Raw genomic sequence first — 11,693 nt, 5'->3', positions numbered from 1 at the left:
GCAAGCAGATATCTACTGTCACCACTCTCATCCAGGAGGAGAAAATCCTGCAAAGTTAATGAATAGATTCAATTGGCTTGTTTTCCTTTTAAATAAAAAACTGAACCTAAAGCAGAGTTTGAGATTTTCAGAGCCGAACCTTCCAATCTTTTCCCTACGTATCGGAATAATTTCTGAATGAATGTAAAAACACAACCCCTGAATTAACAATCAGCACTGTATCTAAGCTAAATACACAAATTATTTTCCTAAATTCTACTGAATAAATTGAAAATGCTTCTTTTTATAACAGATTTGTTGATTTCAATGTCTGTTCATCAACAGCCCTGTATTTATCAACAGCTCTGATTCAAGCTGTATTTGGATGAATCGGATTCAAATTGCTACTTTTCCTGCACACCTTGGATGGGTCACAACTTTTCTTGTTTTTCTGAGCTCAGCATCACCGCCATCGGTTATGTAATCCACATTCAAACAGCTCTAAAGTAAAACCATTCTGTCAAGTCTCCTGTCAAAAGTCCCAGAATTACTGAGGTCCTCCGGTAATACCAGATGACGCTCCGCGGACAAATAAACAGAGTCGTTTACAGGACAGAAACAAAGCGTGGCCTTGTGCTTGCGAACGTGTTTGTACTGCTGGGAGCCAGGCCACGAGATGCGCCGGGACACCCTGGTGGATCATATGACCCGGGGTGTGTGGCTTTAAAGCAGAATGACTTATTCATGACTGCCTGTCTGTCCCCTCACATGGACCGGGTTCAGCAGCAACTGGGTACATGTGTGTGTTTTGGTCAACAGCTCAAACCGCTGAATACTTTACAAACATTTAAGCTAGGGATAAAGCCAGAGGGAAAAGTTCTGCAGGATTATTCAGTAATTATAATACTGATTTAAGAATCACTGAGATTATTCAGTAATTATAAGTAATAATCCTGACCTAAACACATCTTGGGGAAATTTAATAACAATATAAAATAAGTCTTTTTTCTCATGAAGTGACTCAGATGTCAGGTGAAGTTTCTTCCTGCACCACAAAAATGATTCCAGCTGACAGAACTCTTGTCCGAGCTTTAAGGTCATGCTGATGACACTCTGTTCTATAACCATAACCACATTTTATTACTGTAACTAACTGGGAACCACTTTACCAATGAGTACATGTGGCAGATCAGTTCCTAATAGCAGCTTAGCTGCTTCCATCAACACCCTTGTTTATAGATGTTGGAGATCGGCCTGTTTTCCAGTGTAGTCCTGTTTCTCTGACCATGACTGGCTGGATATGCTCTCTTCGTCCTCTGGCACGGAGCTCGTCTACCTGGCTTTCTGTTTTGTGGACGGGGCCGCCTTTTGTGTCTCTGCTTCTGTCTCCTTGAACCCCAGTCGGCCTCAGCAGATGGCTGCTCACACTGAGCCTGGTTCTGCTGGAGGTTTCTTCCTGTTAAAACTGAGTTTTTCCTCTCCACTGTCGCTACAAGCATGGTTAGTGTGAGGGATTGTATTTGAGTCAATGAGTCGATGCAATCAGCTGGTTTTTCTTAGACAGAAAACTGAATCAATCTGACTGGATGATCTGGTGAACTGTAAAGTGCCTGGAGATGACATGTGTTGTAAATTGACGCTATATAAATAAACTGAATTGAATTGAAAACGACAGAAGTCTTTGCTCTTTTTCTAAAAAAAAAAAAAACAAGGTCAGAATGAGGATATCATTAATAGAGTGTCTGTAGCTGCCTTCTGAGTCAACTCATTTAATTATTATTTAGTTAAAATACATACATACATACATACTAATATTAAAAAGAAACGTTCACTCATAAATAAATAACTTTCAGTAAATGTATGCTCTTTCTGTACTTTGGTTAAAAAGCACATTAAAATGTAAGGAGGAACCTATGTTTTTGTTCCCGTTGTCACGTTGTTGCCCATGGGAAAGATTGATTGACAGTTGAAGTTTCACCAGAAAACGTTAAGATTTGTTTTGTGAGAAAAGCTGTATGCTCACACAGCCAACGAGGTACCACTTTGTTTCACTTGTATTTATTTGTGTAAACCTTTATTTTTGTTTTGAGCAAATTGGGGTTTCTAATTTCCTTCTTAGTTGTGACGGCATTGTTTGGGGGCTTTGTAAGACATGTCCACAATAAATGGCTGTTAAAACCAAAAGAACGACGTTCAGCCTTGATTATCTCCAGAGTAACAGTGTCCATTAAAATGTCAGTGCGGCTGAGAACAAGAACCTACAGTAAGTTGTTATACGGTAATTCTGAAAATTATATTTCCAAAAACTATTAATTTCAATTCAATTTAGTTTATTTATATAGCATCAATTCACAACATGTCATCTCAAAGCACTTTGCAGTTCAAAAGATCATCCGGTCAAATTGATTTAAAGTTTTATATCTAAGGAAAACCAGTTAATTGCATCGACTCATTGACTCAAAGGATATCATTAATAGTGTCTTTAGCAGCCATCCGAGTCAACTCATTTAAAAATTTTAATATTTAGTTAAAAACAAGAGTTCATACACACTAGTATTAAAATGAAATGTTCAATCATAAATAAATAACTATCAGTAAATGTATGTTGTTTATGTACTTTGGTTAAAAAACACATGTCAGGGTTTAGTTGTGGTTTGGTGGACCCAAGTGCAGAGGCAGAGAGGCTGAGGAGATTTCTGGGAGTTTTAAAGGGGCAAAAACAGTAAACAAAGGCAGGAATCCAAAAATCCAGCTAATAATGAAAAGCAAACCAGAACTAAGGAGACATCTGGGGAAACCAAACACGAGGAGCCAGGGAGAGACGAGGAACATAGACCACAGCCTGGAAGACAGCAAAGACAAGGAACCAACAAAGAGTGAGAGCATAAATAGCTGACAGAGACAAAGGGAGGGCTAACGAGCAGACAAGGAACAGGTGTGAGAGGAGACAACGAGGGAGCCAAGGGGAAAGGAACACACACACACACAAGAGGGCAATAGAGGACAACAGAAAAACATGAGAACTAACATAAATCTAGAAATTATAATAAAACTGGAATTAAACCAATAAAACTAGAAAACAAGGAGCAAAGTAAAGAACAACAGAACCAAGACCATGACAGCACATTAAAATGTAAGGAGGAACCTATGTTTTCGTTCCCATTGTCACGTTGTTGCCCATGGGAAAGGTTTTCCAAGAAGTTTTACCAGGAAATGTTGTATGCTCATGGTCACGCGGCCAATGAGGTAAGACTTTGTTTCACTTGTATTTATTTGTGTAAACCTTTATATTTGTTTTGAGCTAACTGGGTTTCTGATTTCCTTCTTAGTTCTGACAGCCACAATAAATGGCTGTTAAAACCAAAAGAACGACGTTGAGAATTGATTATCTCCAGAGTAACAGTGTCCATTAAAATGTCAGTGCAGCTGAGAACAAGAACCAACAGTAAGTTACAATTCTGAAAATGATATTCCCAAACACTGTTCATTTTAATTCTATTCAGTTTATTTCTATAGCGCATATTCACAACACGTCATCTCAAGGCACTTTGCAGTTCACCAGATCATCCAGTGGAATTGATTCAAAGATTTTATCTAAGGAAAACCAGCTGATTGTATCGACTCATTGACTGGAAGGCAATCCCTCACACTAAGCATGTTGTAGCGACAGTGGAGAGAAAAAACTCTCTGAGCGGCCGTCTGCCGAGGCCGACTGGGGTTCAAGGAGACAGAAGCAGAGGTTATTTCTCTTGTTAAACAGGACCGGTGGCTGATGTTTATGTTCAGTATGTTAGATTTATGTTCTTATCAGCTCCAGTTTATCCAACGCCCTGACCAGCACCAGAACAATTTTCATATATCCCACCAGTCCTAAAAAAATATGGCACTGGTTACCTTTATATGAACAGACAGAAGTTAACCCTTTGGTGCACAGTGGTATCATGAGGAGCTGTTTGAAAGGTTGTTATAGTGGAAGAGAGTATCAGCGTTTAGAGAGCTCTCTGCTGACCCCTACTGTTGAGGTTCATTAGAAGCTAGCTGCTGGAACAACTGTGCAAGCAAACCTTGTTGATCCGTTAAAACACAGTGAAAATTAACATATTTGTGTTCTTGGGCTGAAAAACGTGTCAGAGCGGATGGTAGGGAATAAATTAAACTACTATTTGTCTTTCTCTCTTTTTCCTTTTTTTGTTTGTTTGATTCTTTCTTTTTTGTTTCTTTCTTTTTGATGTTTTAATTCTATTAATATTATTTTGTTTTATTGATTGCTGGAATGTGTATTAAAGGCCATTTTAAACTCTTAGTTCACTCATGTTAATTAGTCGTCCTCCATCAGCCTCTCTGCCGTCCGCTGTCTCAGCTGTTTTTCTCGTATCTTCTCAGTATATAAGCACACTGATTAGTTTAGTTTGTCTGCATTGTTTCTTTATGTCGCTGCCTGATATTCTGCCTTTTTTCTAGAAGTCGTTCCTCCTGAAATTCTCCTGTAAGTTCTTCTTTGTTTTCTGATACCCCACTCTGCCTTTGCATTTTCCTGCCTCACAAACATGCAATTAAGACAAGTGTGTAGGAAATATAATGTGAGACTTGGATAAACTAGTAAACCTCTAAGTGCTCAGACAGATTTGACAAACGGTTCACTTCAATATTTGGCAGAATTAGCTCCAATTATGTAAATATTAGACAATCATAATTAACAGGAACCCAGTTTAAAAGACAGTTTGACTGAGGTTTGACTTTCATAATTTCTTATCTTGATTTTTTGAAGTTCTTCAGCTCTCAGTCATCCTCAGATATGAGAGTTTGGGATAGAAACCTTTATGAATGACATTTTCCATTAAATGTAGTAAGTAATATTAACATTTGTCCTATAAAATTGAAAAAAAGTGAGTCTAAACTACCATATGCTAAGATAATAACATTCATCTGTATTCTTTATATTTATTACTTTATTTCCAGTAGCACCTTTTTGTCACAGATTCCCAATTGGGTCTATGTCTGGATTTTGTCATTTTAAGAACTATTTCACTGTAGCTCTTTGTTTAGGTTTAGGGTTTCCCTGAGTTTTATCTAGAGGTATCAGTATCTAGGGTAGGTATGTATAATTATGCTCCTGTCAAACTGCTTCTCTCCTGAAACTCTCTCCTGACTCCAGGGCCACATCCTCCACCGGGACAGCTAATCCCCATAAGCCTCCGTAATGGCCCTGGATAGGTCAAGGAAGCGGTCAGGGGAAAGTTTGTTCTTAATGACCTTGCAAGCCGATTATTACAGACCCAGTTTCACAAGCGGCACTGCAAGGCCTCCATCTCCGCCTGGACGGGCAGATTGTCCAAACACTCCTTGAGACAGAAATTCAAGGCCGCTGTAGACATTTTAGTCACCTAGGCTGGAGATTACATTATAAAAGACTCCACTCTGCTGCATCTCTTCCTACCTTTTTGTCTCATGAGAACTTACGTTATTGGCCACAAGAGGGCAGCACTGACATTTGATAATTACACAACTGTCTGAGAGAGAAAGCATGTTACCTGTTGGACTGGGAGGGCCCTGACCTCAAACTAAAACAAACCATCACAAAGATGGATTAGAAGAGGCACTGCACAGGATTAATAAAGAATCTTATCCTCCAATTAGTGATCTAGAGGTATTTTGACTGCATCTCATGTTTAAAAGGGAAATATCTAATTACTGGCTATAATCAGTATCATTAGGTGGTTTCTGTTGACTTTGGGATACCGCTAATTTTCGAAAAACAGCCCTGCATGTGAGTGCTAAGAAACAGCTTGAGAGGGGGAGCATGCTTTTGGCTGACACTGCTGCATCGAACCCAAACCACAACCCGACCACTCGCTCGAGATGTTTGCAGAGGTCCGTTTCCACTGCGCTCAGCTGGAGAGGCGAGGCAACTCATGAGCAGAGGAGATGCAAAGATAAAGCTGCATTCTGAAGACCTTACATCCCTAACGAGAAACACACTGTGCTTCAGATTGACACATGACCCCACCCTGATCTTTTTGGATCTAATAAAATAACACACACATACTTTGATGTTCAACACAAGCAGGTTCTCTGATCCATCAGGCTCCAAAGCTGACTCCTCTAAAAGAGGAATTTCTTGAAATGCCCCATTTTTCTATAGGGGAACTCTGCATATTTAAATGAGGAAGTCTATAATCTGTGTTAATCTTATGTGTGAGAGGAAACATCATGCACAGGTCTGAGAATGCTCTCACTATGAGCTGTCTGGACAGACTGTTCAGTCTGTGGCTTTGAAATGAATGATCTAGGACATGCCCCGCACGTCCTCAGGCTTAAAACTATACAACAGCTTCTACATGGCTTTTTGCATCTATAAAGTGTTTTTTAATGACGGAATAGATCATTCAAAATGGCCCTTCGCAGTCAAACGGCAGCCGAATGGCAGCCAACTTCCCTCCAACTCCCAGTGAAATCGCCTCAAACTTCCAGCCATTCGAGTGACCCTTTCACCCTTTCACTGAATTACAGGGTCTGACTAGGAGATGATGCTTCTCTTTGGATCTTAATGTCCACAAATCATGACAGAAAGAATATTTTAGTACAAATATTGATGTTTATAAAGGAAAGAAAAGGCAAGAAAAGTGGAGAAATTTTGAACGGCCATTACTGTATGTTTTGCTTCATTTAAACCTTCTCATTGTTTTAATATGAGTATTACAATAAGTACTTTTCCCTGAGGATCCCTGAGGATAGGATTTCCTGAAAGCGCGCACCTGCGCGTTCATGACGCTACGGAAGCCGGCAGACCAAACCAGATGAAAGTGCGCATTCAGCGTCTGCTCTGCCGATAATGCAAGCGTAGAAGAAGAAATGTGCTGTTTACCTGTGCAAAGAAAGAAACAACGAAAGAAAAATGTCTGAGGACTTCAGTGTTGAGGAAGAGCATGAGTTCTTTGCCGATCTGAATGCGCACTTTCGTCTGGTTTGGTCTGCCGCGGTTTCCGTAGAGTCGTGAACGCGCTTTCAGGAAATCCTATACACTACTGTTTATGCTCTAAAAACATTCTAAATGACTTTGTTTCGAGTAAATTCTGGATGCTACCCACTCAGGACACTTGGAATACATTGGACGAGCAGTATGGAGGAATATTGACACGTTTTTTGTGGACTTTTATGGACCTTTCTGCCTCGGGCGCCATAGACCTCCATTATTTGAATGTCAGCAGACAGCAAGAAGCCTCCCAGATCTCCAGATGCATTTGAGATATCAAAAAAGTACTCCAGAGTGTTGTTCAGCATGGGGGTGAGTAGAAAATGAAGGCTAATCATGTTTTGGGTGTACTATTCCTTTAAAACATTTTCTAGCTCAAAATAATACACTGGAAAAAATCCAAATCTACATAAGTCATTTTTTCTTAAAATAAGTGCATTTGTTCTTGAATTGAGGAGATAAAAGAGACATTTTGTCAATGGAACAAGACCATTTAGATTTAAAATAAAAAAACACAATTGCATAGTCTTATTCCAAGTGCATATTATCTAATTATCTTATTTTAAGTGTAAAAATACTTATTTCATTGGCAAATTTACCTATTCAAAAAAAAGGTAAATACACTTAATTTAAGACATTTTTACTTATTTCTAGATAATTTTACCAGTGTAAATATAAAAGTTCTTAGAGACTGATTTTTAGTCTGAATATTTTTAATTAGTGGATGAGTTGCATGAGTTTTGTGTCAGTTGTCTGATAAAAACATTGAGAAACTGCCCCAAACCTCTGAGGAAGTTCAGTTTAAGGAACTGTTCATGTCCGGTTCCACAGTCGCCAGCCGTGAGTGGTTTTATCAGTTTTGCCCTCACAAGAGGTTTCTCAACAATAACAACACGTTGTATATAATAGATCCAGGATTCCTACAGTGAGTGTTTTGACCCTCTGGGATGGGATCAACAGATGTGATGTTTGCAATGTTTTCTCTGAGGTAAAAGAAGGAACCAAATTACATAAAATGAACAAATATCCCATGAAATAACGTAGCATTTATTCGTTTTTCTCATGCGGCAAAGGTTAAACATTCAATTCAAAAGTACATTTATTTCAAAATGAATACAGACGCTTCACTTTATATCTTGGAATAAACATAGATTGAAGTAATATTAAGTATTTTTGGTAAGTTTGTTTTTCATATTTCTGTGAACTTCTGTAATAGATTATCCTTCCCTTTTTTTTTTTTTTTTTGCCTCTTTTGGTATATTAATTAGATGCCAGTATCGTGTTCGCAAATATGTACAGTTATAAAGGAAAAATCTAGACATTGACATACTTAATGTGTAGAAAATCATTTTATTTGGCACAAAATAACAGGAAGTAGGAGTGCTTTTTTTTTTTTTTTTTTTCTGCCGTGCTCCAGCCAAGGTGATCTGGGCGCCATGATCCCTTTTATTTGATAAAGCGGTTGTGGGCAACGCAGGTCAAGGAGCCGACCAGCACCATGAACTCTTTGAAGTCGACCATATTGTCGCCGTTGCTGTCCAGACTTTTCAGAAACTTTTCCACCTGATCAGGATTCTTTGCTGCCTGCACATCAGAAACATCAAATAGGGGGTTGTGTTTACATCAAGCTCATTGAAGAACCACATTTATCTTTCTAAACAGGCATTTTTAAACAGAAACAACATCCTAAGATGCAGAAATGAACAAAATCTGATGGGAAAAGTAATCCCTGCAAAACTAATATTTTTTCCATGGTCCAAGAAGCTTTTAAAAGAAAAGTCCAGTCAGCAAGAAATAATCAATGGATCATATTTGATACCTAAAACTAATACATTTGCCGTAATTTAAGGAATTTAGCTAGCCTGGGTGCCAGTCCGAACTTAGTCCCGCCCACAAGGTTTGAGTTCGGGGAAGTTCGGTCTGGCTCTGCTCCATAGTAGCGCGAGTATTAAAGCCCACTGTCAGGCGATCCAATCAAATTGTCAGGGCGGGCTTTATACGATGATGGACAGATGATCAAGAGTAACGTTATCAACCACGTGACCAAAGCGCGCTTGGGTGACAACAACAATGGCTGCCGCTGGAGAGTTTGGGTGAGTAGATTCTGCTATTAGGTCTGTTCTAGAAGATATCGACAGCAAATTAATTTTAAAAGAGGAACAGAGAAACGCGATCAAGGCTCATCTTCTTATTCTAGGCGTGAAACTGCACGCTTTGATTTTTGTGGACAACAACTATGCGTGGCTTAACATACGTCACGCACTCCGTTGCTCTTATTGGTTGTAGGTCTATCCAATTGAGTGCAGAGGCTTTTTTTTTCCTGGTTCGTTCAAAACACGCCCCATAATCACAGCTCTATGGAGCAGTATCAGACTCATATTCTGACTAGAATTGAGTCGGACTACGTCAGGCTAGAATTTAGCATTAATTAGTAAAAAAATAACACCAAAAATTTTTGTCGGAATCACTGAGTCTGGGAGCGGCCATTTTTGCCCAAATATAGTAACACCTCACTCCTGACATATTGTGACGTCACGGTGCGGTAAGCCTAGCACCATTACAAGCAAAATCAATAGGAACTACTAGACACATCTGCAATCATCAACAATTATTGAAGATTTCCAGAGGACTTCACCATTGAAATTCACCAGAGCTATAGTGAAACTGACGATGCCCACGTGCATGGCAGCTGGATGTTGGAATACATCGGGTAAAACTGAGAAAAAAATTGTTATTCCACCTTGTTATTCCTGATCCTCTACGGACGGGCTCATCGTTGGATTGCCAACTTGAAGAGGAAGGATTTGCGATCGGAAAAACACTTAATATGTAGCCAACATTTGGAAGAAGAATGTTTTCAAGATGACTTGGATAATAGCGCGTTGTGACAAACACCAGATACAGCACTGGGACTTGATCAACAGCCGATACCGCACCGTGACATCATAAAACCAGTAGGTGGCAGTAGTGTTCTTTGACAAACATGGATGCCTCCAGTAAAGCATATTCAAATGAAAACTAATCTTAATTAAAAAAACACATATAATTTATTGAACAGTATGTTATAATTTAATATTTAAAGGACTTTCAGAAGTTTGAATTCTGAATATGACCGGAGTTTTCCTTTAAAGAACGTTTTCTTCACTCAAGTCAGCGTTTAGAAACTAGATGGATAATTATCTGACACTGTCTACCCTGATAAGCACAGGAGTCCCTCCCCTCCCATGGTGAGTACCGTACCTTGACCAGCCCAGGAAGCTCTTTCTCTATCAACGTCTTCACCTCAGATTGGCTCATTGTTTCCTTCACTCCGTCAGAGTTGGCATATTTGTCAAAAGTATGGAGCAGGATGGCCATGGCACTCTCCAGGCTGCTCATGATTGCTGCTTGCCCTGTGCTTGGCTGGTTTCAGAGGAGAACTGAAGAGAAGAACAGGAGCGGCAGGTGTACAGGCAGTGGGCTTGGGAAGAGGAGGCGTTTTTTATACGTTGCGTTGCGTTGAATTTGGAGCGGGGATGAGACTAGACCTGTACCGTGAGGCAATGCCGTGTGTTTACTATAGGTGTTGCCTCCTGCTGTGCAGACGGATCTATACTCCTACTCCGCCCAAAGTACATATCCAAAAACCCCGCTTCAGCTTTCCCCATGTTGACTTTTGGGAGAGGCCTGTTATTAATGTAATCACGAGATGTTTACACACGGTTGATTGAGCTTGAGACCAAATTATTTTAGGTTGTAATAATTTTCTTTGTGTGTGTAGGGCATTGGATCCAAACTTTCTTTTTAGGATTACAATACTGAAAGTTGTAAATCACAATAAGAACTTTTAGTGTGGTAAGTGGTTACCCATACTTCTGTAGAACAGTGGACACACAGATGTTTCGAAAACTAATTGTTTTCGCTTGCGTTTTCTCCTCTACCTGCTGATTTCTTGCAAACCGAGCTTTTACGGTTTCTGAATAAAACCAATCAGCCCACAAATCTGCTGTACGGGTCTTACAGTAGCAGCTATTCAAAACGGCCCTTTCAAGTCAAACAGCAGCTGAATGGCATTCTACTTCCCTCTAACTACCAGCAAAATCCCCTCCAACTTCCAGCCACTGGAGTGACCCCTTCTTACATATTATTTTACTCTGACTCCACCATTTCATTGAATTACAAGGTCTAACAAGGAGATGACGCTTCTCTTTAAATCTTAATGTCCTCAAATCTGGAAGGAAAGAATATTTTTGTTCAAATATTGATGTTTAAAAGGAATTTTAGGGGACCAGCCAAGGTCAAGGAAAGTATGGAAATTTTTAACGGCTACTACTGTAATGGAGCAGCTGCAGGTTTAAAAAACACAGTATGAAACTAGAATCCATGTGCAAAACAACCAGATTATTCAGTAGTGGTAAAATATACTGTGAAAATTTAGGGTTGCTGTGCAAAACCAAACAAATTGCCCTTTCGAGAAAAAAAATCTATCTTAATTTTGAAGGACTACGCGCTGTACGGTTATAGATGGTGACCATAGAACCTATAGCCATGCCACTGCATGTCTTACTGTTAAATACAGAATTTATAATTCTCCTTCTCACATATAAAGGCCTTAATAACTAATTTCCATCTTATATCAGAGATCTGATAATTCCTTATGTTCCTAACAGAGCAATTTGCTCTCAATCTGCAGGTTTACAGGTAGAGCCTAGAATTTCTAAAAGTAGAATGGGAGGCAGATCTTTAGTCATCAGGCTCCTCT

The 11,693-nt window shown here is 39.4% G+C and overlaps 1 protein-coding gene across 1 annotated transcript; it reads right to left on the bottom strand.

Annotated features, from left to right (window-relative positions):
* Positions 1-8,282: 8,282 nt before the first annotated feature.
* LOC119772156 (protein S100-P-like) lies at positions 8,283-10,427 on the bottom strand. Its single transcript, XM_038268473.1, has 2 exons — positions 10,193-10,427; positions 8,283-8,536 (listed from the first exon to the last, which is right to left on the bottom strand). Exons 1-2 carry the CDS (start codon positions 10,328-10,330, stop codon positions 8,399-8,401), a joined length of 276 nt encoding a protein of 91 aa, XP_038124401.1. The 5' UTR covers positions 10,331-10,427; the 3' UTR covers positions 8,283-8,398.
* Between the last annotated feature and the right edge of the window lie 1,266 nt (positions 10,428-11,693).

This window comes from Cyprinodon tularosa, unplaced genomic scaffold, assembly GCF_016077235.1.
Source record: "Cyprinodon tularosa strain WSP-4 unplaced genomic scaffold, ASM1607723v1 ctg70, whole genome shotgun sequence".
NCBI classification, from domain to species: Eukaryota; Metazoa; Chordata; class Actinopteri; order Cyprinodontiformes; family Cyprinodontidae; genus Cyprinodon; species Cyprinodon tularosa.
The sequence above is the reverse complement of the archived record's forward strand: the minus strand, read 5'-3'. Positions and strand labels throughout refer to the sequence as shown.

Bases quoted from the DNA above. Each gene is read 5' to 3' on its own strand.
- LOC119772156 (XM_038268473.1), bottom strand. From the start codon at position 10,330: ATGAGCAGCCTGGAGAGTGCCATGGCCATCCTGCTCCATACTTTTGAC. The intron at 8,537-10,192 runs GTACGGTACTCA...TCTGATGTGCAG, and splicing joins AGCTTCCTGGGCTGGTCAAG to GCAGCAAAGAATCCTGATCA.